The 27,628-nt window shown below is 37.2% G+C and overlaps 1 protein-coding gene and 1 pseudogene across 26 annotated transcripts; one reads left to right on the forward strand and one right to left on the reverse strand.

The window, feature by feature from the left end:
- Window positions 1-499: 499 nt before the first annotated feature.
- Window positions 500-1,987, forward strand: LOC132190605 (molybdate transporter 1 pseudogene; annotated as a pseudogene).
- Window positions 1,988-12,090: 10,103 nt separating this feature from the next.
- Window positions 12,091-26,322, reverse strand: LOC132189147 (uncharacterized). 26 transcript variants are annotated; one of them, XM_088510398.1, is made up of 15 exons: window positions 26,170-26,322; window positions 25,913-25,979; window positions 24,704-24,975; window positions 23,670-24,330; window positions 23,087-23,286; window positions 22,751-22,995; window positions 21,490-22,387; window positions 21,305-21,356; window positions 21,084-21,232; window positions 20,937-21,001; window positions 19,946-20,141; window positions 19,770-19,853; window positions 18,196-18,280; window positions 17,208-17,244; window positions 12,091-12,686 (listed from the first exon to the last, which is right to left on the reverse strand). In XM_088510398.1, exons 2-7 carry the CDS (start codon window positions 25,931-25,933, stop codon window positions 21,693-21,695), a joined length of 2,094 nt encoding a protein of 697 aa, XP_088366524.1. In that variant the 5' UTR covers window positions 25,934-25,979; window positions 26,170-26,322; the 3' UTR covers window positions 12,091-12,686; window positions 17,208-17,244; window positions 18,196-18,280; window positions 19,770-19,853; window positions 19,946-20,141; window positions 20,937-21,001; window positions 21,084-21,232; window positions 21,305-21,356; window positions 21,490-21,692. The 26 variants fall into 26 exon arrangements, with proteins under 26 accessions (XP_088366524.1, XP_088366526.1, XP_059459689.2 ...); XM_088510400.1 differs by having other exon boundaries at window positions 21,084-21,328; XM_059603706.2 differs by having other exon boundaries at window positions 18,196-18,251; window positions 21,084-21,356.
- Window positions 26,323-27,628: the final 1,306 nt, after the last annotated feature.

Below are 27,628 nucleotides of genomic sequence, written 5' to 3' on the forward strand. Positions count from 1 at the left end.
AGATAATTCATTTCATGATCGAAATTTTATTTTATTACCGATATATATATATATATATATATATATATATATATTCAAATACGTTAATGTGCTAAAAATCACTACTCAAACTACATGTATTCGAGAAGAACGTACATGGAATTTTTCCTTAGATTTGAAGTGTGAGCCGTACATTTAAGTATAAATAAGAAATAAAAAAGATCAAGTGGTTCTGAAAAAATGTTAGTTAACGAGGCTCCAGGTGTTTGACAACTCATTTTTAGCGGCGGGAAATCATCAATGAAATTGTTGACTTTGTGTAAAGGACAATACAGGATCATATTCCCTTGGGCCACCAATAATGGCACATCTTATTATTTTACTTAACAGCCTCTGAATCAATCTAAAAGACACCCTAACCTTACTTCATCTCACCTCACCCCTCCTCACCTAAGAATTTAGTATAAATACGGCACAATTCTATTAACATTTACTTCGATATTTGCATTCACAATCTCAGTGACTAGTGCACTTCCATGGAGTCCCAAAATCCGCAAATCTCACCACCCCATGCCTTCCAAGGCCCACCTGAAACCGCTCACCGCTCGCCCATGTCCGGTTTTGCGGCCAACATCGTAAACAAAGTGAAAACCAACTTAGTTTTCCAGTCAAAATGGGCGGAATTGAATGGGGCAATGGGAGACTTAGGCACATACATACCAATAGTGCTGGCCCTGACACTAGTAGATGGCCTTAATCTAGGCACAACATTAATATTCACCGGGGTCTACAACATTATCACTGGTGCCATCTATGGTGTCCCCATGCCAGTCCAGCCCATGAAGTCCATCGCTGCAGCAGCCTTAGCGGGCCCCGGTTTCGGCGTCCCAGAGATCATGGCTGCTGGAATTTTGACCGGGGGAATACTAATTGTTCTGGGTGTCACAGGGTTGATGAAGCTGGCGTATAACTTGATTCCTCTACCTGTTGTTAGGGGAATTCAGCTGGCACAGGGCTTTTCATTTGCACTGACTGCGGTTAAATACGTCAGAAAAGTACAGGATTTTTCCAAGTCAAAAGCTAAGGGGGACAGGCAGTGGCTCGGGCTGGATGGATTGGTCTTGGCTATTGTTTGTTTTTGTTTTATTGTTATTATTACTGGTGCAGGAGAGAAATGCAGCGGCGAAAGAGATGAAGAAACAAATGTTGATTTGGGTGTTGATGAAGAAAGGCCTAGAAGAAAAAGAAGAAATTTCAGAAAAATTATCTTAGCTTTTCCTTCAGCCTTTATTATATTTGTGTTGGGTGTTGTATTGGCTTTTATAAGAGAGCCTAACGTGGTGCATGACATCAAATTTGGGCCGTCTGTTATGGAAGTAGTGTCCATCTCAAAGCATGCATGGAAGGAAGGGTTCATAAAGGGTACAATTCCTCAACTTCCCTTGTCCATATTGAATTCCGTGATCGCTGTCTGCAAGCTGTCATCGGATCTTTTTCCGGGAAATGACTTCTCGGCGACGTCACTGTCGGTGACCGTCGGGTTAATGAACGTGATCGGGTGCTGGTTCGGAGCCATGCCGAGCTGCCACGGCGCGGGCGGGCTAGCCGGGCAGTACAAGTTTGGTGGGAGGAGTGGTGGGTGCGTGGCCCTTCTTGGCACAGCAAAATTGATCTTGGGTTTGGTATTAGGGAGCTCTTTGGTGAAGATTTTGAGCCAATTTCCTGTTGGTGTCCTTGGGATTCTGCTCTTGTTCGCTGGAATTGAGCTTGCCATGGCTTCAAGGGACATGAATACCAAGGAGGAATCATTTGTCATGCTTCTTTGTACAGCAGTTTCTCTAGTGGGATCAAGTGCTGCTCTTGGCTTTGTGTGTGGGATTCTTGCTCATTTGCTTCTAAGGTTAAGAGATTATAGAAAGGGTCAACCCCTTTCAACGTTGTGGATGCATGAAAACCAATAAAAGCCAAAGCTCTTGAAGCCTTCGGTTTAGCCTATGTTGTCACATGCAAAGATATGGTTGTGTTTTGTTTCAAAGTAATGATATCGAGTAGACTATTATACGACTGTCGTACAACTGAATGATGTGACAATGAATTACTCTGATTTATCCCAGTTGTATAACTGTGTCTAACAATCTACTAAATAGCATTGTTGTTTGTTTTAAGGATTTGCCTATGAGTGGGAGATTGTGGTGGCAAAAAGTTGAAGACATTGTGTATTTTTCACCTTTATTTTTGTTGTCTTGTGATGGGGACTGCAATTGGAATCAAGTAAAGGGGCTATTCACAATGGTGAATTTCCTTGCTTCCTCCCCACCTACGTTGTAGATCTCCTGCAATGTATCATGTAAATATTTGCTTGCTATGATGCTATGAAGAATAAAAGTAGTCAAAACTTTTGTAATTGTGGCTTCACTGTTGCCTTTTCTCTTATGTTGTCCACTTTCTCCTTAATTATGTGTTGCTTGTGATCATATGATCAGGTATATATATATAATAATCTTAATTTGCGATGGTGAAATGAACAACTTATATACCACTTTCTAGCACTGTAATTTTTTTTTTATTTATTTATTATTATTATTATTATTATTATTATTATTATTTTGTTTTCACTTTACTTATGTGAAATAACTCCGTTGCTTTCCACTAAGAAAGGAAGATACATAGCATATCAATAAAGGTAAAAAGAAGGAAAAAAAAAACAAATGATATGAGAACCCAATTCTCCATATCATATTCTTCGATGCTGAATTAACTATTTGGGTGTTTTTATTCCTTTTGTAATATTCTAAGGGCTAATCTTCCACTTAGATAGCTCCATAGCTTGATCTTGACAGGCCATGAGGAGCATTAGAAGTAAATAAGTAAAAAAAATCAAAGAAACAGAGGAAATGCTAGCTATCCATGAACTTTCAACAACAAGCAGAACTGTTCATAAACATTGTTGCTTGGGGATTGATCGATAGAGTTTTCCTCCTAAACGGGCTCCGAATTCCGTCTACAAAATTGTCATACACGCGTCCCTTAGCACGTGAGAAGCCCATGTTTGAATAGAATAACCTCCAACTCTTTTAATGTTATATTAAAAAAAAATGTGTTTTTCTTCTCATGTACTCAAATGACATATACCAATTTTCTCCAACTCAGTTTAGATTAAAACGTCTATATCTACGAGCCACGCACATATATAATTTGGACTAAGAGTGATGGCAGATTCAGTGCATGCATCATGATTTGGAAGTCGAGCCTTTTTACTGGCCTCCTTTTGTATGGGGAGCGGGTCAATGAAGAACAGGGGGATGGGATACCATATCCTTGAAGCACTTTATGTGCTAAATTCGCCACAAAAATAATCATCACACATCTAACAACAAAAACACCCCCTCCCCCTCCCAAAGGCCACCTCTTGACTTTGTGAAAGGAATGGGCCGGGGTAAAATTAAGGTGGTGTGGTAGAACATGTTCTGCATCAAAGATGAGTTGGAAGACCAGAAAAATCCGCTAGGGACCTTCTTTTTGATTTAGTGATTGTTTGTTTGATTCTGCTCATATGTCTGCCTCCAAAAAAATATCTTGCAGAATAAAAGAAACAAAATACTCGAAGCATTAACTGAAACAGGCTCTAGATGTCATGCCATAAAGTATAGCTAGCCCACCATGCATTGATCTCTTCAGAAAGTATTATAATAAACTAATTCATGAAATAAAGTAATTCATGCTATTTAGTATAATGTTTATACGATTACTGTAACACCCTGCTTTAAAAGGTATGATATTGTCCGCTTTGTGGTAAAGCCAATAACAAAACCTTGTGGACTGAGGCCCGAAGCAAACAATATCAATGTCATTTAGAGCGAGGTGTTACAAATGGCATAAGAGTCATTCTTCAGCCTGAGATTGGGGAGCGTGTACAAGCACATAAGAGTCGCCAGTGAGGAGGCTAGGTCCCAAGAGAGGGTGATTGTGGCATCTCACATCGTCTAGGGATGGGGATGTGCTTATATTTATACTCGCATATTTCTTGACAACAATGAGTTTTAAAGCCGTGATGACCATGAATCTGCTAGAAAGTCTAGTTCGAGGGAATCAAAAGCGGACAATATTATGTCTTTGGGGTGGAGCGTTACAATTACCATACAGCTTAATGATTTTCACAGTCATCTGGGTCATTTTGCTTTCTCCTTCAATGAAACAAAGAGGAGCCTGAATGCAAGCAAGCTAGAAGAAAAGGAAACAAATTGATCTGGTGGTAGCTAAAGGTTTGCAAAGAGCTAGTCTCCATTGATCTTGAAATAAATCTGGGCTTAAGATGAAAACATGGGGTTTTTCTAGATCATCTTTGATCATATTTTGTAGAGAAATAAAAGACAAATGAACCATCCTGTTGGGTTATGTTTTGGCTCATTCGGTTTGCGTGTAAAGTTGGTGAAAATGAAGCATCTTAACATGTCCAGAAAACAAATTCTAGAAGGTAGGTCCGGACCCTCAGAAGCCAGATCCGGACCCAATTTCCAGAGAATATCTATTGAAGGGCATGTCCGGACCGCCCGAAGCCGGGTCCGGACCCAAAAACCAGCAAGTCTATTTTGAAGGGCAGGTCCGGACCGCCAGAAGCTGGGTCTGGACCTGATTTCCAGAAACTGCATTTTGATGAAGAGGTCCGGACCCTCAGAAGCCAGGTCCGGACCCAATTTCCAGAAAGCCTCGATCTTTATGAGATGTCCGGACACAAGTGTTGGAGGTCCGGACATCGCTAGGTTACGCATATGTAACCCTAGCCATGTCCGGACCCCAGATTAGCCCTGTCCGGACATGGCTGCTTTATTTTGTTTTATTTTCTATTTAAACATGATTTTGCTACATTTATACGTACGTATTTTTGGAGAGCAAAATCAGAGAGCTTAGAGAGAGATATTGTTCTAGCTTATTTGAGAAGGGATTAAATACGTGAAGGCAATCGGAGTTCCGGTGAAAGGAAATCTTATAGAAGAATTGTACCAGATGTTCTGGAAAGGGCTACTGCGGTAGAAGTCAAGTGGGTCGCTTGTCGTATACAAGGAAGAGTAAATTGCAAAGGTTTTGTAATTCTTCTTGTATTCCTTATTCTTCTTATAGTGGATTGATTTCCTGGGTTTGGCTGCCCCGAAGAGGTTTTACATTTAGAGAGTTCTCTAAATGGTTTCCTCTTCGTAACCAAATATCTGTGTTCTTAATTTTCATTACATATCTGTATTTGGTTGATTATTGATTGTTAGGTCAGATCTTATTCCTCTTAATATTTGTGAATCACCTAGACATTTGAATAGGTGTCGTTTGGAGTCGTTTTAGATTTTTCAATTGGTATCAGAGCGGGTTCACTCTGTGAAGGATTTATTTCCTGAGTGTGATCCGAGACTCCATATCAAATGTCTCATACTGTTGCTCCTAATTCTCTTCCCGTCTTTGACGGAACAAATTATACGCTTTGAAAAATTTGTATGAGAGCATATTTTAAATCCATTAATGTTTGGCATATTGTCAAATCTGGATGGACACGTCCAGAAAAAGCAATAGCTGAATGGACAACAGAGGAAAAGAATAATGCTACTGCGAATGACAAAGCTATAAATGCTATTTACATCTCTGTTTCAAATGAGGAATTTTCTAGAATTTCTAGATGTGAAATAGCTAAGGAAGCCTGGGAAACTTTAGAAATCACACATGAAGGAACTAAGGTTGTTAGAACTTCAAAAATTCAAATGTTGGTTTCTCAGTTTGAGGAGATTAGAATGCAGGAAGATGAAACTTTTGATGAATTCTATTCAAAGCTTAGTGCCATTAGAAACTCTACCATTAATTTGGGAAAGAAAATGGATGATGCTAAAGTGGTGAAAAAAATCTTAAGATCTTTGCTTGAGAGGTTTATTCCCCAAATTGCTGCTATACAACAGAACAAGGACTTAGATACTATGAGAGTAGAAGAACTTGTAGGTTCCCTTCAGACCTTTGAGCTAATTCTTCCTAAACACAAGAACACCAAAAATATTGCTCTTAAGGCAAAAAATGTTAAGGTTGACTCTTGTGGTTCATCTGATGAGGATTCTGGAAATGAGGAAGAAATTGCTATGTTTGCTAAGAAGTTTAGGAAATTCTTTAGAGCCAAGAAAGGAAATTTTAGAAATAGCAATTCACAATTTTCTGAGAAATCTAGAAATGAGAATGTTGAGAAAGGAAAGTCACCTAGAGGTATCAAGTGTCACGAATGTGGAGGACATGGGCACATTCGTGTTGACTGTGCTAACTTGAGAAAGTCAAATGGCAAGGCATTTAATGTGACTCAAAGTGATGAGTCAGACAAGGACGATGCTGAACAAGGAGTTAATTACTTAGCATTTGGAGTTAGTTATGAGAGTGAGCATGAGAATAGTGAGTGTAATTCTCAAGACAAACAAGGTGTGTCCGATAATGATTCGGAAGAAGAAGATGATTTGCAAAATGCTTATAATAATCTCTTTGTGGAATACACTAAACTGAAAAAGCTGAATAAGCAGCAATTGAATAAACTCAATGAGGTTAATCTTGAAAATGATCAACTTTCTGTCACCTTAACTAATTCTCTTGCTACTCATAATACTTTGATGTCTGAAAATCAAATGCTAATTGCCAAAGTGAAATCCTTAGAGAATGAACTGAATGAATCAAAGAATCATTTAACAAAATTCTCTAGTGAAAAGCTAAATCAAATGCTACATAATCAGAAACATTCGTTTGATAGAACTGGATTAAGTTTTGATAAATCTGCTATTTTATCTACTAATGTTGCTTCTTCTTCAAAGATGATTTTTGTGAAACCAGTGAACAAAGAAGATAGCTTGGCTGAAAAGAAGGTAATTTCTCCTCAAATTTCCAAAGGTGGAAAAGGTAAGGGAACTCTAACTGATTCCTATATGTCTAGTTCTAAGTCGAGAAGTATGCACATGTTAAGGAACCAACCTTCACAAAAGTTTATTCCTACGTGTCATAACTGTGGTAAGTTTGGACATATTCGTCCTAAGTGTTTTCAGCTTAACAGTCATGGGCCTAAAAGAGAATATTTCCATTATAGAAATAGTTATGAGAAATTATTCAACATGATGAGAGACGTAGTAACACAGTTAGATGTCTTGGATAAGAGTCACACAGTTGTCCCTGATGTGAAGAAAGTTTGGGTCAAGAAGATTAATACCATTCACCCATTGAGGGGGAGTGGTAATGGACTCACCTAGATTAGGTGGGCACATAGACCATGCCTAGAAATTGAGCATATTGATATTTGTCTATAGCTGTTCTAGGGCATTTTTGTTTCTTTTTGAATTTTTGTTTGCTTAGTTTTTATTTTCTTTGATTATTTTTTTATTCTTTTAGATTGTTTTAATTGTTGGATACTCAGTTTCTCATGTCTTGTGCTCAAATGAATATTTTACATATGAGTAGGGTCAATATTTCTGCAATTTACATCTATTGCTCCATGTGTTTCTGATATACCTTGTTTTTCTGAAGACTGTTAAAGGAGTAAGAGTCAGTTTTTCTCATGTTCGAAATTGTGCACTTTTTGCCCCCATTAGGTTTAGATTTTTGTTATGTGTTTAGGAATTTGGAGCAAACATTTTGCTTGGAAGATAGGTAGTGTCAGTTCTATCCACTTGACCAACTCGTTAGTTGAACCTAGCTCCTAAAAATTCCAACATTTTCCCAAAAAAAAAAAAAAAAAAAAAGGGCATAAAATAAGCTCAAATGACTTAGTTTTGCTTCTGTCTGTCCCTAAAGAAAGAATCAGTGATCAAATCATTGCGGAAATAGATGATTACTAAAGGACATGGTAAAAGCGAATGATTAGTCTCAGGGGGAGTGTATCGGATGAGAGAATTTAGGTCCTAACATTATAAGGTTTTACTGTGGCTTGAATCAGACTGTTTGTCTTTCATTTACAAAATGTCTGCCTAGATTTCCTTTCCACTGATGCAATCTTATTTAATGGGAGTTTTCACACACTACACATTCACATGAGATTTCTGATTATTGCCTACTTGACTGCATTCACAGAACAAGGTTGTGTCATGCATATGGTACATTTAAGGTGTAAGTGTAGTTTGTTGATCATTTTGGATTGTTAAGATATTCATAAGGGCATGCATGATTTATTGGATATCTATACAAGTTGTATTTCCTTTAAAAAAAAATAAAAAATAAAAAATAAAGGGTTTATTGTTTATTTTGTTTTTATATTAAGGGGGAGGATCAATTTTTTTTTTTTTTGTGTTATTTTTTTCTTTTTCTTTCTCTGTGATTCCATCTTTTCAACTTAAAGGATCAAGACTCACTCACCCAAGGTATGTTTTCTTCCCTTCTTCGTTTCAGTTTTGGTTTCGAATCCAATTCTAGGATGTGAACGTTTTGGGTCTCAAAGTGTCATTTCAAATTGCTTGATTGCTTGATAATTTTTCTTCTATCGCAGAAGTGTAGCACAATCCATACGACTTCGGAGAAAGATGTGAAGTGTATCAAGGATAGTTGCTGGCAAGAATAATCTTTGTTTAAGTAAATAAGTAGAATTGTCTGGTTCTACTTATTTAAGATTTCATGGGTTGTTGGTTTGGTTGTTTAAAAATCTAGAATTTCATTTTTGTGTATTTCCTTTTGTCCTTCCGAGACAAAAAGGGGGAGTTGATTTGATGCGTCATTTTCATGTACAAATTAATTTTTGTCCCCGAATGGCCATAAGGGGGAGTTTGTTGGGTTATGTTTTGGCTCATTCGGTTTGCGTGTAAAGTTGGTGAAAATGAAGCATCTTAACATGTCCAGAAAACAAATTCTAGAAGGCAGGTCCGGACCCTCAGAAGCCAGGTCCGGACCCAATTTCCAGAGAATATCTATTGAAGGGCATGTCCGGACCGCCAGAAGCCGGGTTCGGACCCAAAAACCAGCAAGTCTATTTTGAAGGGCAGGTCCGGACCGCCAGAAGCTGGGTCCGGACCTGATTTCCAGAAACTGCATTTTGATGAAGAGGTCCGGACCCTCAGAAGCCAGGTCCGGACCCAATTTCCAGAAAGCCTCGATCTTTATGAGATGTCCAGACACAAGTGTTGGAGGTCCGGACATCGCTAGGTTACGCATATGTAACCCTAGCCATGTCCGGACCCCAGATTAGCCCTGTCCGGACATGGCTGCTTTATTTTGTTTTATTTTCTATTTAAACACGATTTTGCTACATTTATACGTACGTATTTTTGGAGAGCAAAATCAGAGAGCTTAGAGAGAGATATTGTTCTAGCTTATTTGAGAAGGGATTAAATACATGAAGCCAATCGGAGTTCCGGTGAAAGGAAATCTTATAGAAGAATTGTGCCCGATGTTCTGGAAAGGGCTACTGCGGTAGAAGTCAAGTGGGTCGCTTGTCGTGTACAAGGAAGAGTAAATTGCAAAGGTTTTGTAATTCTTCTTGTATTCCTTATTCTTCTTATAGTGGATTGATTTCTTGGGTTTGGCTGCCCCGAAGAGGTTTTACATTTAGAGAGTTCTCTAAATGGTTTCCTCTTCGTAACCAAATATCTGTGTTCTTGATTTTCATTACATATCTGTATTTGGTTGATTATTGATTGTTAGGTCAGATCTTATTCCTCTTAATATTTGTGAATCACCTAGACATTTGAATAGGTGTCGTTTGGACTTGTTTTAGATTTTTCACATCCCATTCACGTCATTTTTCAGTTTACAATCAGAGAGACAGAGGATGCTTCTTTTTCTTCCTATCTACGTCGTAGGCTGTCGAGTTTTGGCTGCAAGAGTCAATGAAAATGGTCCTTTGTTATTATTCATCTTCTTTTTGACAAATACAACCGATCTTATCAGCTACCCTTTTTTGCTTGTCTGTTATTCATGTTGTTTTGAAGGTGTTAGAGCAGCAGCAAACAGGCTATTATGAAAACGCTGAATTAGTAAATGGTGGACCCCTAATTTCACTTCATAATTGAACTTGAAAATCATTAATTAATTTAAAAAAACTGTATATAGATTAATATATAAATAAATAAAATTTAATTTCTTAGTAAAAAATTCAAGAAATGAAATTTTCATCCTTTTTTAATGCTCATCATTGATTGTTTATATCATTCCAATATTTTTTCTATTTTTCGAGCACATATTAACTCATACAACTCATTTGTTAATCTTATTAGAGAAATGTTACGGTTCTTCTTGATATTCTCTTAGTGTTTTTCTAATTTGACGTGCATATTCTTTTCAAATATATATATATATATATATGAGGAATCAGTGGAGTAAGTTTTTCAACTTTTTTTAGAAAACAATATCCATATAATGTAAGAATAGGAAAACGCCATGAAAAACTATAGTATTCCTAATCTTATTATCTTTGAAAAGTGCTAGAAAGCCAAAGAGTTGAACCCAAAAAATCTTCAAACTGACGTGGCAAGAGTTTTCAAATTAAAAAAAAAAAAAAAAAAAAAAAAAAAAGCAATTCTCTCTTCCTTGTCTGTCACTCACGATCTGCCACATCAGTTTGAAAATTTTTTTGGGTTCAACTCTTTGTCTCTAGCACTTTGATGAATAATATTTCTATTAACAAACCAAAAACAAAATACAATCTCTTCATAACAGTGAATGTTACATCAAATGTTTAATGCAACTCAGTGGTCAGCTTCAAATCAACAAAAAAATCTCTGTAAGTTGCTAGAGTTATAATACATTATTTCCTGAAACTAAAGATATGGATGCTTTTTTAATTGGGATAAATGCAAAATCAGTTCTTATAGTTAGCCTAAATTATAAATCATTCCATGCGGTATAAAAAATAATTCAAAAGTTCTCGGAGTAGGCCGAAATAACAATTTAGTCCCCTGTAGTCAGTACCATTAATAAAATGATGATATGTGTCAATCTTAATAAAAAAATAGAAATAAATAAAACTAAAAAATTATAAACTTAAAATGATGACACGTCTCTCTCTATGCAACCCAGCTCGACGCCGCCACTGCCCTCGTCCACCCCGACGGTGTCACTTGAACTGAACACTGCCCATAAAAAATCTGTATGATCATAGACTCTTAACGTTTAACTTCCAATAGATTGTGCTTTTAAATGGAAATTCCTACATCCAACACCCTCTTATTTCTAGAATCCAACGCCCTTCTTTTGAGTCTAAAGGTCAAAAGCGCATTAGTCATTACAAGTCCCCAAAATAGCAGTCTCACCAAAATAGTCAAAAGAACATATTTTTCTATTTTAATTATACACTTTTTTAAAATACTTCGAGAAACCTCACTATTTTAACAATTCACTTTCATTATTTAATTTAAATAATCTTTTTTAAAGAGTTCTTTATTCTTTCTTTAGCTTTTTTATATTTTTGAATGTTTGTATCTTCTTAACTGTCATATTTTTTAATATTCGTCTTATTATAACAGTAATTTTTTTTTTAAAAAAAAAAAAATCTATATTTTTCCTAATAGTGTAGGAATCCATGGACGTTGACGATGTGAAACTTGACAGACGGTGAGGGCGAGACTCGAAATAAAGAGATGCACTGGTGGAGAGAAAACAGCGCTCTTCGGAAATGGCCGACGCTAAGCAAAATGAGTGAAAAACCCACTCTTAAGCTCGAGTTCAACACATCAGGCACGTTTCTTTGCTTCAAAAGTAGAGAGACAAAATTCTACTCGTTATAAATGTGTGATTTTTTATTATTTAAACATGTTTTAAAGGAGTAGCTAATTGTCCGGATTAGCCTCCGCACCACAAAGCCACAAACTATATTACTGCTTCACAGCTTAAACTCTTCCCTCCTCCGCTAATTAATTCATATAAAAACACAAACTTGGATCATTTAAATTACCTCATTAATTACTAACAAAAAAACAAAAAGCAAGAAAATGGGTTCAATTAGCAAGGGTGGGGCATTGGTTTGTATGATGAGCATGATCCTTTGCAAACCTTTCGCTCGTGCTATCTGCGATGAAATATGCAAAATTAAATGCTCTACTCTCGTATGCATCTTCTGTAATTCTAACTTTTAACAACCTAAGATTATAGGATATCAAACAATCTACCTAATTTTCACCATTTGTATTTTTTTTTTTTTTTTTAAAGTCAAGATGGAATTCTTATTCAATAACGTCAAAAAACCAGTACACTCAAGGAGAGGGAATAACTTCCTCTCTCCTTACAATATCACATATACTTGGTGGAATTTCTTCTCTCCGAGTCTATGACATGCTTGGTAACATCTTGTGCGGCTACATAATTGGCATCCCGTAGAATATGTATAAAGCAAGAGTTCCTCATAGCCCGCAAACCGGATTGAATACCTTCCACAAATTGGCCATAAATGCTCCTGCATGTGAGCATTGAATTGACGGCAGCTACTATTTGCGTTGCATCCCCTTCCAAAATAATGCCATCACCGCCAAGTTCTTGTCCGAGCAGCATGGCATAAAGGGCTGCCATAGCCTCAGCAATGACAGGTTCCGTCTAGACCGTGATACTTCGAGCTGCTCGAAGCCCTCCAAATGAACATTTTAACAACATTCGATACCCTAAGATTCCAGCAAACTTTCCACACCACACTCCCTACACAGTGCCCAGAACTGGCACAACCAAAGAGTGACATTCGCTCCATCTCCATGTGGTAAGCACTCCGTTCATGCTATTTATATTCAAATTCTACACTACTAAAAAAAACTTAATTACTATATTTATGCGGATAATTAGTAAATAAACTTTTCCGAATTAATGAAAAAAAAAAAAAAGAATTTTACTTTAGTTATTGGATGGTAGTGCTGTGCAGAGCTAGAATTTTAGTTCAAGTGGTGCAAGATTAAAAGATAGACTCGAACAAAACTTGATTAAGATATTAAGGAATATAACTAACTAAACAACTAAATAATTCAACAAAATCGTTTGAATCATATAAATGTAACTTGTAATTAATTTTGTCACGCCTAGCTTTAATTTTTTTTTTTTTTTTTGAAAAGAAATCTGTCTTTATTTCCAACAACTCTATGAAAAACAACAGAGAGTCTAGAGTGGTGAAAACACTCTAAGTATAGAGAGCATAAAGCTCTAGATTTACAATATCAGAAATACAACTAGGGGTTTCCTCAATCCAAGTATGATCGACCATGAATGCCGTTGCTTCCTTTGCTAGTCTATGTGCAGCCTGGTTAGCATCTCTCTTAACATGACAAACCTTCCAAGTGCGAAGAGATCCCAAGACTACCTTTGTGTCCTCTAAAATCTGTCCAAACGGCCTCAGGCTGGTCTCTAGCTCCCCAATAGCTTTGACTACAGTTAAAGAATCTCCTTCTAAAATAATGTCAAGGAACCCCAATTCACTGCAGAATTCAGCTGCTCGAAGAGCCCCCCATGCCTCCCCAGTATTCGGTTCTTGGATCATCTGAATTACTTCACTTTTTGCTGCACTAACCATTCCATCATGGTCCCTCACAATGACACCAACCCCCATCCTTTTATTCTTAAAATCAAAAGAAACATCCCAATTTACTTTGAAGAGTCCCACCGGTGGAGGAGCCCACTTCTCCTTGAATTCGCTCACCCCCTCCGAAGAACCCTCCTTCATTCCCAAAGATTCGTTAAATTGACTCAATAGGAGCTCACCCTCTTGGATCATTTTATTTGGATGCGTGAAGTCACCTCCGTGGAGCACAGAGTTTCTTCTAGCCCATATCTTTTTTGACAAAATGGCAAAAAGACATACATCTTCCCTGCTGCAGTGGTTGACTAGAAGTTCAAAAATATCCATGAAGCAAGACCCACGTAAAGAGCATTTCTGGAGCTTTCTCCTGCAGGCCCCCCACACGTCCACTGCAGATGGGCAGTCCCATAGGATATGCAAAGCTGTTTCTTTCTCACTACCACAGAAGATACACAACTCTTCATCCACAACCCCCCTCCTCAATAAATTATCTTTGGTCGGGAGAATATTTTTGCAAGCCCTCCACAAGAAAACTTTTGAGGAATTTGGGATTTCCATGCTCCATAAATACTTCCATAATTGTGTACTCCCTGACTGGGTTGAACTCGTTCCAGATTGCATCATTTTCCTCTCCATCTCCAAATGGTATGCACTCCTAACAGTGAAAACTCCCGTGGGGGATGCTCTCCAAATCATCTTATCCGGCCTCCCATACTTGCTCTGAGGGATATTGCAAATTATCTCAGCTTCGTCATCCTCAAAAATTTCACTAATCAGATCCCGGTTCCAGCCCCCCATAATTGGATCAAAAAGTTCATTTACCTTGGCATCTTCATGGAGAACCCTGCAAGGTGTTTGGATGCGAAAGGTGGTTGGCTTGGGGATCCACCTATCTTTCCAAATAGCCACAGATTTTCCGTCACCAATACGCCACAAAATTCCCTCCAAAAATAGTTCTTTTGCCGCCATAATGCTTCTCCACGCAAATGAAGGCCGGCTTCCCAATTTGGCTTCTAGAAATGACCCCTGGTGATAATATTTGCCTTTTATGATTTTTCCCACCAAACTATCCGAAAAATGAGTCAATCGCCAACATTGTTTGGCTAGAAGGGCTTTATTGAAAGATTCTAAATCACGGAAACCCATACCACCAAGGGATTTTGAGAGTCCCATTTTCCCCCAACTCATCCATCGAATCTTCTTTTCATTACCCTTATGTCCCCACCAAAATTTCTGCATCATTGAGTTGAGCTCCTTACACAACTCCTTTGGGAGGAGGAACATACTCATGCTATAGGTTGGGATTGCTTGGACCACCGCCTTTATAAGTATCTCATTTCCAGCTTGGGAAAGAAATTTATTCTTCCAATCAGCCACCCTTCTGCGAACCCGTTCCTTAATGCCTTGGAATTCCCGAGTTCTGGATTTACCTACAAGAGCCGGTAAACCCAAATAGGTGTCATACCTCTGAGAGTCTGGTACCCCTGCCACTTGTATAATCCGTTCCCTAACCCCTTGCTCTGTATTACGGCTGAAAAAAAGAGAGGTTTTTTCTTTATTGAGTCGTTGGCCAGACCCTTGTTCATAACACTCCAGAATTGCTGAGACTCTTCTCCAATCTGCTTTAGTAGCCTTACAAAAAAGTAAGCTGTCGTCAGCAAAAAACAAATGATTAAGCCGAGGGCCCCTCACTGAAGTAGGGACTCCAGTGAGTGTACCCTCCGAAGCTGCATGAAGGAGCTGTGAGCTCAACACCTCGGCACTGAGGAGAAAAAGGTAAGGAGATAGGGGATCCCCTTGCCTGATTCCCCTAGATGGCCGGATATCTCCCACGGGGTTACCATTTACAATAATAGCATAGCGCACAGAGGTGATGCATGACATAATAAGATGGACCCATCTCCTATCAAACCCCATTTTGATCATTACACTTTCGAGAAAACACCACTCAACACGGTCATATGCCTTGCTCATATCGAGCTTAATAGCCATATAGCCTACCTTCCCCCACATCCGTGAGTGCATCGTATGTAATGTTTCGTACACTGCCAAGGTATTATCCAAAATCAAACGCCCCGGAATGAAGGCGCTTTGATTTTGAGATATAATCATGGGGAGTATCAACTTTAAACGATTTGCCAATACCTTGGCCACAATTTTATACAAAACATTGCAAAGACTTATAGGCCGGAAATCAGTCACCCTAGCGGGGTTATTTTTTTTTGGAATCAATACAATATGTGTGACATTCACTGTTTCATCAAAAATTCCAGAATTAAGAAAATTCAATGCAGCCGCACATACCTCTTCCCCCACAGTTTCCCAATTTTCCTGATAGAAGCAAGCAGGCAATCCTTCCGGGCCCGGTGATTTTAGGGGATCCATCTGTTGCAAGGCTGAAAATACTTCCTCTGCAGTAAATTCGTGCCGCAGGTTTTTATTCATCTCTTGCGAGACTCTGCCAGAAATGTGCCTCAAGCAATTCTCCACTCCAGACGGTGAAGAGGAAGTAAAGATTTTCTGGAAATAACGGACAAATCCCTCCTCAATCTCCTTAGGTGTCTGAAGGTTATTCCCCTCCTCATCCCAAATATTCATGATCAAGTTTGTCCGTCTTCTTTGGGAGGCGCAAGCGTGGAAATATTTTGAATTCTTATCCCCCAGTTTTAGCCAGTGTTCTTTCGCCCTTTGTCTCCATTTTGTCTCATCTGTTTTTAGGAGTTCGTCAACCTCTCCTTGAAGAGACCGGATAGCATTTTGATTCCAAGGCCCTTCTTTGCGTTGCAATTCCTGAATTTCAGCAGATTTTTTGGAAATAAGCCCCTCCAATGGGTCCTTATTGATTCTCTGCCATCGAAGCAGACTTTGTTGACATTGAGTGATGTTTGATTTCACCCTTCTCCAAGTATCTTCGTGTGGACTCTTCCTCCGCCAGACTTGCTTCACCACTCTTCTAATATTTTATTCAAGTGTCCTTGAAGAGTTTTCATATTTTGAAATTGCTGCATAATTTCTTCATTGTTGATAATCTTAAATATATCATTCTCAATATATGTAACCACACAATCCCCTTTTTTCTTTTTTTTTCTTTTTTTTACAGAGGTAGACTATAAGGAAAGCAATTTACTTTTAACCATTTAGAGTACCTTTTATACTCTCATGTAAAGTAAGCTGGGCAGGTTTTCTTTTACTTTTGTATAAAATTAAATTAAATTAAAAAATAAATAAATAAATAACATTTTAATAACAAATGTTTGAACTTGCTTGATTTTGTATAGTTGGAGTCTTGGGACATTTAAGCTTTGAACTTTAACGGAGTAATTGCAAAAGTAATGAAAGTTCAAGAGTTAATTGAAGTTTCTCTAAAGTTTAATTTTGCATGAAAAATACGAACTTTAAAGACTAATTCCCCCAAAGTTTAATTGTAAAATTCACAGACGTTTTCTTTGAAAATGCCAGTAATTTGGTAAAATAATTTTAAAAAATTGGTTATACCGAAAATCTAGTATAACCAAAAATTTTAAAACCTGTTAATAAACCCTAATCACTAATTCATTCCATAACCAATAAAACATACCCATCAACCAACAAAATACATTCAATCACAAGCAAAATATATAATCAAAGTATCACATAGAAGAATACACAATGTTCATTACTCATATCATTGATCACATTGTAGCATTGTTTCTTTGACAATAATCTAAACCAAACACTAAATTAGCATTGTTTATAATTGATCACATTCTGCACATACCTCAATTCTCATCTCCAAGGTCTTGATCATCAACCATCTGCAGAAACACAAAGAAAGTAGTTCATGGATTCCTGTTTCGATCAAAACATTGAGGATATTATAAGCTAAAAAATCCAGTCACTTATTTCATGCATGGTAATCAACTCATGTTCTGGTCTAATATGCATAATTCCATAGGAATACCAATAATTGCAATGACTTAAGAGACAATTGTCAGAGAACGACAAACATGTGTTCATCTATGCTCCGTGCCAACAAATTTAAACGCTTTATATATCAAAATAAATATAGAAACTAAAATCATTGCAGGGTATTACTCCAATGGCAAACAATCATGCTAACTAGAGCAAACAAGTTACTGTCTACACACTGATTAAAAGGGGAAAAGTACAGTTCACAAAACATGATCTTCACCCAGTTTGAAGGAATTCAAATCTAGCATCATATTTCACACAAACCAAAACAAAAGGCATGAACTCAAATAAGGATAAATGCAAATGGCAGCTCCTATGAGAATATAATCCATTTATCCTACATAACCTTATTAGCTCGTTTATAAACAAAATTATCAATTATTATGCATGAAATGACATTTTATACAAAGAAATTGGCACAATAATTCTCTACTATTGAGCATGAATATGAATTACACTACCAAGGTTATATCTTCACAACTATGGATGATTGAGCGATCATTTACCCAGGACTATACAATAGAAATTGTTTATGACAAAACAAAATAATTGTCTGGTCATACCAACATTGGATTTTAAACCTTTAACTAGTGAGCAGCTGTAGAACAGGAATCTCATAAACATCCTAATCATCGATATTTTATATCCACATGCAAGTCATACAAAGATCTTTGTGTCCAATGATTGTTTTCTGTTAAACGTACACAATTTACTTAGCACAATAAATGCTGCCCTACACCATAGTTTTCTGCCAATAAAATTTGGCCAAGAGTGATTCCACTTTCTACTCTTACCTATTTTCTATACTTCAATTCTTCATCACAAAACTCTAAGGCGTTCAGGGATAGGCCTGTAAATAAAATTAAGCAAACGACAGATCTGAAGTTCATGTTAGAATAGTCACGAACTTCAGATTTGAAGTTCTTGTAAGAATATCATACGCAGTTGAGAAATCAGTGAGTGAGAGAGAGAGAGAGAGAGAGAGAAAGAGAAAGAGCCTTCCGGAGGAGGAGTTGAACCTAGGGATGGAGGTGCGAGCATTCGGCTGCGAGGTGGCATGGCAACGGGATAGCCGTAGGGGCGGAACTACTAAGAGGCCTGGGGGGCTTCGGTCCTCCCAAGCCTCAAAATGTTTCCCAAATTGTTTTAAATACTTCTATAATTTTTTAAAAATCAAATTTTTACCCCCTAATTTTGTTTTTTCTTTTTTCTTTTTTTTTAAAAAAAAAAAAAAAAAAAAAAAAAAAAAAAAAAAAAAAAAAATTCATTCCTTCGCAACATCTAAAATCCTAGTTCCACTCCTAGGTGTGTAGGCTTCAATTCACTGTTCACGTCGAAGGAAGAGTGGAAGTTTCAACCGAAGAAATATGAGCGAGAGAAAGGGAGAGAGAGTAAGCGGGAGAGATGAGCTATTCAAGCCCGAGAGTTGAGACGGGGCATTTTTTGTCTTTCAAGACTTTAAGGTTTAAATTTTTTATTGGTAAAAATTAAAAATGTTTTAATGTCTATGGGTTATGCATGTTGACCTGAAATTGACCCATTTATTAATTGTGTTTCATCAGCTCAACCTGATTCAATCCAAATTTTATTTTACTTAACCCTAACCTGCTAATTTTGTATTGGATTCATGTTAAGTTTGCAAGTTAGTATCAAAAATTGCTAGCCTTATCCCCTTGTAATTTGACCACCCCCAAGGGTGGCATTTTTTATCATTTCACATCTAAAAATGCATGTGTACAACACATGATCGAGGATCCGTCCATTTTAACAATCTGGCCTAAGGGAAGGGCTCTTTTACCAACAAATGGTAGTTTATGGAGTTTTGAGTGTCACATGTAGTTCGTGGGGGGCGATGTGTAAATGAGTGACAGTTGAGGGAGATTAAGTGTAATTAACCCTAATTATTTTCTTGTGAATATTTATAACCAGTGGTGTTACACCTGATTTTCAACTTAACGCTCAGTAACTTTTTATTTTTTTGTGATTTTTCATTGATTATTAGCTCTTAATCACCGAGAGAAAAGTTGGTGCTTCACTTGTTTCTATGTTTTTCGATAAAGATTTTTTAGCTAAAAATATATAAAAGAAAGAAGAATTATTCTTGGGATTGAATATAGTAATATTAATTGATTCCTTTCTCTCTCTAGGGTGGGGATAGAAGGAAAGTTTACTGTTTCTGTGTAAAAGGGAGTTGGCTGGAAGACATGCAGAGGATCTGGGCCGTTCAGAAAAAAACATAAAAAGGAGAGAGAGAGAGAGAGAAGAATGCCCAGCTAACTCGTGAATCGTGAGGAAAAAGAGATTGGCCAAGTGCGTTTTTGTGTGGGGAAAGAGAGTGTGCGTCTGAGAGAGATCTTGGGAGGAATACCTGCTAGCCCATCAGTCCATTCCATGACTAAACCACCAACACCAAAGCTTTTTAAGTAAACTTTGGTTTGGAGGACAATGCGTCCTAATAAAGAAAATGAGTTCTCTTTTTTAAATTATTGTAGAATTCTGTGTGTGGTTTCTCGAAATGGAAGGAAAGAGTTGAATTATTATTACCTAGAAACGTCTTCCCAGATGGGACCTTTGAGGATGGCATCACAGAAGGCAGCGTCCATCTAGACCTAATCCTGAGAAGAGCTAAGGTCTCTTGACGAGGCCATCGATTCCCACCGCAACAGCTCCTCCATCCCCACGCAGTGGCAGCAAATGCATCCCAGACTCCCAGTGATTTGATAAATCTGTGGATAACTTGCTGTGGGACAGAACAGACGATGCATGAACATGGTCAAACAGCAACAAATAAGTTCTGGCTACGTGTCACTTTTTTTTAAGTTCGGACTGAGATGTCAATGACCTGACACATGTAGTGTGGTGTATGATGTAAGCTAACTGACTGAATTGTCTAAACACATGTTTACTTTTTATTAGACAAAAAGTGGTCTAATGACCACAAGTCACTCATTACCGTTAAAAAGTTAACAAAAGGAGTATGGAGGGAGTCATTTGATAACAGTGCAAATCTCTGGAACTGTTTTGATCAATTTTAAACCTTAAAAAGAGTGAAATGATAAAAGGTGAAACCTCTTGAGCATTTTTTCCTACTTTTTCCCTTACATGACAAAATACAGTAACTAAAAAGTAAAACAAAAGAAAGAATTATACAAGTACATAAATTTTGATAGTAAAAGATGCTGATTCTCCAGAATAAAAATTTTTAAAAGAAAAAAAAAAAAAGAGCACTAAATCAATCATGATTTTCTCAAAATAAAGTGATCATATATATGGCGGTGCCACATTTGTTACTTCTACAATAAAACAAAATGTAGCAACCTATGGCACGAAAAAGAAGCATCATAGAATAAGAAATAGTATAAATATAAAAGAAATAAAATCGAGTGATACATATGTGGTGTCATTCCAGTTTTAACTTAAACCATAGCCTTCTTTCCAGAGAAAATTATGAACATGAATTAGTACTGGCGACATGAATATGAATATTATCAAAGCCAAGTAAATACAGGTATTGTTATGGGAAATATTTCCTTACTTTTTCTGTTGGGTAATCAGATATTTCCAAATCACACCTGATTCCCAACATACGCTGCCTGCAACCTGCACAGAATGTAACATACTTATGGTGGAAATCCAAGGACAAATTTTCCACGCGTGACGGAATGGATGTGTTGAGAAATACCTTCGCTGAAGAAATGATTTCCAATGGCCACATGCCAGGGGGTTCAAGGTTGGAGCAAGGTTTGTCTACTGTATGAGCGGGTAGAAGTATGTTGTATAATTTCCACAAGCTCCTTCCATGAAAATGTTTGTATACTTTCCAAACGCCACCTACATTATTTGCACCTTGTTATCACCTTCCATGAAGTCTTGCTCAGTATCCAAAATTAAAAGATGACCAACCACGGAATCTGCCCTTTGACTTTGCTGCAGTCAGAAAGTCAAGAAGCTTCAGCTGACAAGGAAATTATACACGAGAAAAAAGGAAAAGATAAGATAATAGGCGGAGAGAATATGAAGCATGGTCAGGTGGATAAATTGAGGAAACTGTTGAAACTGATTACAAGAATTTAGGCAGAAGAATGTACCTACAAAAGCAAAGAGTGGCATTTAACCGAATGCCAAATTTTGTATTCATTCAAACTGGGCTGATTTTAATTATGACTTGTTTCCAAGTTGACTGTGGGGCAATCAACGAACATAACTTCACAGCACCATTTAAAACTTTGGACATACAAGTAGAAAAGCTTCAGCCCAAACAGAGATGCTCAATCTCCTTTCAATTCTCTGTTCAATGAAGACCCGGAAAAAGCACAAGATTATCTGCTCCATGAGAATTAATCTCAGGAGGTAATGGCTGGAGCAACCCACTGTTTGACAAGTCTTCGAAACCCTTGATGTCCTGTTGCAAGCGGGTTGCGTATAAAATGGCATGCTCTAGAACTAGAGGATCATCTGGAGGGTTCTGCAGAAGAGTAAGCAAGGTCTGCCGATAAACTTGAGCAGCCAATAATGGTCTTGCAACCTGCCGATTTTTACAGAAAATCGCCACCTTGATAACATGCTTGCAGAGATTTCCCACCCTTGACCAGGGGCAATCACAGAAGGAAAATTCTGAACCAGGGTTCCAAACTGTATATGCCACACTTCTATCTGTTTGAGAAATGACTTTTGCAAGCTCAAGATTTTGCTCATCTAGTATCACATCAACATCGGCGATGTGTAAAGCCAGATACCATGCATTGGCTAAGAAAGACTTGTCCCTCAAATTTTCAAAGAACCCAGTCTCCACACTGTATTGTTCTAACCAATGTAAGGAGTGAAATTCAGTTGTCAGAATGTGGATCAACCAGTCAACTCTTTCCCAGGAACTAGCATGTTGCTCATTGAAAAGCTTGGATTTTAACCTTAAGTGATAGGACTCAATTGCAGCATGGAGCTCTGGACTGGCCACGGGAAGAGACCTTACCCCAGCTACCCACAACTCTGCCAAACATTAAAACGCATTAAGATTAAGATCAGATTTTGTATGCAACAACTCACAATGTCTGGGGGGTCCATGATCATGAATTATCATTGTAGCTTTAAGACAAACCATTAGAACATTTACCACGCCAAATGGATTTTTTATATTTGATTTTTGAGCATTAAAAGTATTTCATTCAAAATTCATCTTCCTAAGGTGAACTCAAAAGTTCATGTATGCTGTCTGCCATAACACTGGCAGGATTGAAAAGACAAATTAATAACAGTACAAGAAGAACTTGAAGAAAAAAGATACTGGCCTTATGACTGAAGAAGTTCTTTCAACATGAAATAATAAAAATGCATGCTTAAATGGGCAAATACCTACGCTTGGTAACCATCGGATCCTGAAATAATCCATAAAGTCACATTGATCAACAAATACTTGCATAAACTCTTCAATTGCATCCACAGCATTTGGCCCACTTCTCGTGCAATATAAAATCCAGCCTAAATGCTTAAACATTTCTCGCTGCACATCAAAGTTACTGCATTTCTTTAAAAGATTTCTAATCCAAGCACGGCGAATATGCCAGACGCTTAATAGGACCCGGCACTGGAAAGCCTCTCTGCAAGTAAGCATGATCACAGCACTCACATTCCTTTTTCCTAAAATCAGAACTGTACGAATAAAGCTGTAAGGCCACACTAATAATTTACCGTATCATGGAAACCTTAAAAGAAGGATCGTCCACTAAGAAGGCATTGAGTCTCCATCTGGGGTCCTTGGTATGGATTCTTTCAGCAAGTAATCCAATCCATTTATGGATACCTTGACCAACAGAAGAAGAGGTAATGACCCAAGCAATCGGAATTGCATTGTGGGATGAGTCAAACACAAGCAGAGTACACAGGGGATACTGTTAAGAGAGACCAAAACAAAGAGAAAAACTTAAGCATATGGTAGCATCTAATCATAATCAATAACTATAAGCATGAAGAAGCTCCGCTAGCAGTTTATACAACAAAACATAATAAACTTCTTTCTTCCAAAACTGCTGATTGAGAAAACTTCCTCCGCCGTAGTTAATCCAAACCATCCAATTCACACTAATTTTATATTGTTAATGCAAAAACTAACTAGAATAATGTAATTCTGAAACAATGATGAAAAGGAAGGATTGCACATAATTAATTGGCTAGAATATTATCAATAATTCAAACAGAACCCAAAGCTATAACATGTGTCCGTAACGCATTATTATGGGAGTAACATGGAAACAACAAACGGAGAGTACAGTACCTTAAGTTTCTTCAAGCCAAATGTTGAATGAGAAGCTATCAAACCATTATTTCCATAACAGAGCATCTGTTGCAGCTGCCAATCTGTCTGTATCCCCAAGATAAAAGGTTCTGAACCAGAGTTGTCCTGAAAGTAGAAAACATGTTTTTGATGGCGTTGAACCCACATCTTTATACTGCATTCATCATTTTCATGTAACTCATGTGAAGAATTACGAATAAGCCTTTCCATGTTACGAACATCATTTCGAGTGAGAAAATCATCACGATTATGGGGTCCACCATGCCCCTGCACCACCTCCATGTGATGCTGAATTACACTATCCAAAGATATTCCGACATAAAGCATAGACATCACTTTCTGGCGTAACTCTTCTGAGATTCTTGGAGCATACATAGCCCTTGTCCCTAAAGCATCCCGATCAAGTATCCCATGACATGGAGCTCCAGTTTTATCTACATGCTGTCTTTGATTATAGATGATGAGGGCTAGGAGGGGCCGGGTGTATAATCGTTTTACAGTGAAATGGCAAAGGCAGCCTCTCATCATGTGACGCCTCCCAGGCCTGCTCCCTTTCCCTGATGCAGGCTTGATGCTTGACACATCACCTGTTCCAGATTCACTTTCTCGATAATCTTCAGGGCCATAAGAACACCAGTACCTGAAGAATCGTGATTACACAAATAAAACATTAGTTCATGCAACTTAAAAAAATTGCTCAAATGCAAATCTTTTTTGGCACACAAGCACACACATATATATAACCATTAAAATGGAAATGTTCTTTTGTTGACAACGTAATTTTCTAAGACAGCTGAGCTTTACTGGAAAATGGAAACCAATTTGAACACTAATTAACCATTAAAAAAATAGAGTGTTGAGAAAATTTGTTTCCTGAAAATGTTACACCATAACACAACACAAGCAGGGTAGTTTAATGCTTTTTTTCTTTTTTAAGGAAAAAGAAAAAGTTAGAAAGAGGCCAAGAGTCATTAAAAGCACCACTGAGAGAATCGCAAATTACAAAATCATACAATGTGTACTCAAGATAGCCATCAACCCTTGGTTTGCTGATGCTCCCCTCAAGTCTCTTCCTACTTGACTCAATGCGAAAACTAGCAGGGCATTCTGCATTAGAAGATTCTCCTTTTACAAAATCGTCCACTCTCGCAAAAGGAATGAGAGCAATATCATCACCACCTTGACGACCACCTTCTACTTTTACCCACTTTAAATGAGCAGCAGAAAACTCTGCACAAGGAGGATCTTGCACTGGAAGGCTAAGAATATCCTCCATTCTTGGCATCTACATTTCAAATGAAATTTAAAGCAAGTGATAATCAAACTTATGATGGATTACGAAAACACACTCAGAAAATGAGAGGGTATCAAGCAGACAAGTGGACCTTATCAGAGCTTCAAAACAGGAAAATACATCAAATAAATAAACAAAAAGCTGCAGTAGATGTTTTCAGTAATTGCATAATACAGATTTTTTTTTAATCCCATCTTCGCAGTTTTCTTTGGACAACAATAATGAAAACTATGGGAAAGCAATCAATGAGGTCCTCAAAAGTTAAAAGCTGACCCCATATATCAGTTAAATCTTGAAGTCAACGTATAACAGATTTAGCAGTAGTGAAATGATACCTACAACTAAACCAATGATCCACATTTTTACCAATGATTCACATTTTTGTCAGGAAGTTGTTAATGACAAAATACTAATCAACACAAGAGAATAGACCCTTTCCCTAGCTAATAAAGCAACCTATTTGTCTTTAAAAAAAAATGCATAAACATCAGAATACTAACACAGAAAATCTGCCCCGGCTTATTACTGAATCACAATGCAAAAGCAAGTTGCGTCTGAAATTTTCACCTTGGGCAGTCGAGCCCATCATATTCAGTCTAGAGTTGTGTCGAGCCAGCACAAACAAATTTAATGGAAACAAACAAAAAGCAAAACCATAAAATGGGATCATCATCGTTCAACAACATTATACTTGATATAGGAGCATTCCTCGTATAACCCATTTTCCGTTCATTTTTGTTTTCAGCAACCTATCAAATTTGGGGCTTAAGAATTTGGTGACAGCTAATGTGTAGGCTGTCAAGCTTTTATATCCCAAACACATGCACATGTAAATTCAGAAAATTTCCAGAATAACAAGTAACAGAGTCAGAAAATAAGACAAAAGCATATCAAGAAGATAGAATTTCACCGACAATACTGCTAGTACCTTTGTTTCGTGGCCTTTCATGTTTCTTCAACTGCTACAAACAAAACAAACTCTAGCCCTTGTATTCCTGAATCACAGAACATAACCCCATCAAGAAATTGAAATCCCGACCCGAATTTACAACACATAACCCAACTACCAGCAAGCCAGAAACTCACTGGGGGACCAAACAAGAGAAACAAATGCCCATTTTAGAAAACTAGAACAATCAAAACGTGAAGACCCAATAGAGCAGAGGAACAAAGAAATCGGATTACCTTTTTTGAGTTTGTGGTTTCAATGAACTGCCATGAGAGTAATGATTCAGAAGAGGGTTTGGATATTGCAGTGGAGCTCTCTCCGTGATAAAAAGCTCATTGGGTTTTGTTGGGTAAAATTGTGAAATCACCGGCTGCAGAACGTCGGAAATGACCATAAAGTCTGCACTTGGTAGTCCTTTGGGCGGCTTCAGTGTTTTGGGCTTTGAAAACTATTTACGTTGGGCCATTGAAAATTATATTAGATTTTGTTTTGTTTCAATTTTGATTGTCCAATAATATAATAATTCAAAATTTTACATTTTTTTTTTTAATACGTCGGCAGAAATCAGGACGGATCCAGCTTTCAATATAGGGAGGGACCAAGGGCCAAAAGTTTTTTGGGAGAGACCAATTGGAAAAAAAAAAAATATCTTAATTTTTTTTTTACCTTAATATTTTTTTTTTTTGCCTTAAATTTTTTTTTCTTGTAATTTGGGGGACTAGGGCCACTCCCAGTCTCCTCACAAAGGGAGGTCCTCAGCCAATCGAACTAGTGACATATGCTTAATGAGACGTGACTCCCTGTCGATTGAACTACCCCTTGAATACATAATTCAATGATTTACTGTAAATATTAAAATAAAATAAATGTTACATACACTTTCAAGTGCTTACTTTCAAATGCACCTTGTTTTTCATGATAGTGAAAATACCATTAGATCTAAAATCTAATAGTAATTTTACTACCGGGACTATTCACTTGCCTCCTTAAGAGTACATATAGAATTTCTCGATAGATAAGTTCCTTACAAATTAATGCAGTAGTTCATATGGCATTTATCAATTATCAAGTCAGTTATTAATAGTTTTTTTTTAAAAAAAATGGTTAATTTTTTCACCCATATTGTTTCACATGTATAGTCAAGCCTGTAAAGAAAGTATAGTAAAAATTGTATTATCCAAACATTTTTCCTAAGATAATTTGTGAAAAAGCTTTTTCTTTTTCTTTTTCTTTTTTTTTTTTCATTTTGTTGACACCTTTTTTTATATTGGTTGATGCTATGGACTAGTTAATAAGTTAGCATGTCCATGCTATGTAATTACCGAGAGTAATACCCAAACTTATATCTTTAATTTACAATTATTTTATAATATTAAAAAATTAAAAATTGATTAAATTGTTAAGTCAACGTTACAATAATTATGAAATAAAAATTGTAATTTCTAACCTTTATCTATTATTAAATGTTGCTCTGGAAATCGATGGCTTTCGGTGTTTGATAAGGGTGACATTATCGTCTAGTGGAAGGACATACTGTGTGGAATCTGTTAGCCTATTTTTTTTTTTTTTTTTTTTTTTAATTTTATTATTATGTGTACTTCTCCGGTTTCAGAGTAGTTTTCAGTCACCATAAATCCATAATGATTGTGAAACACTGAAACAAATGGTCCCATGTGGTATCATTATTGCAACACC

Source organism: Corylus avellana, chromosome 9, assembly GCF_965113065.1.
Source record: "Corylus avellana chromosome 9, dhCorAvel1.hap1.2, whole genome shotgun sequence".
Lineage (NCBI taxonomy): Eukaryota > Viridiplantae > Streptophyta > Magnoliopsida > Fagales > Betulaceae > Corylus > Corylus avellana.

Excerpts from the sequence above, each read along its gene's own strand:
- LOC132189147 (XM_088510400.1), bottom strand. The coding sequence starts at position 25,933 with ATGAAAGGCCACGAAACAAAG. Across the intron at positions 24,331-24,703 it reads GGCTATCTTGAGTACACATT|GTACTGGTGTTCTTATGGCC; the intron begins GTATGATTTTGT and ends ACGATTCTTCAG. Across the intron at positions 23,287-23,669 it reads TTGGCTTGAAGAAACTTAAG|TATCCCCTGTGTACTCTGCT; the intron begins GTACTGTACTCT and ends CTCTCTTAACAG.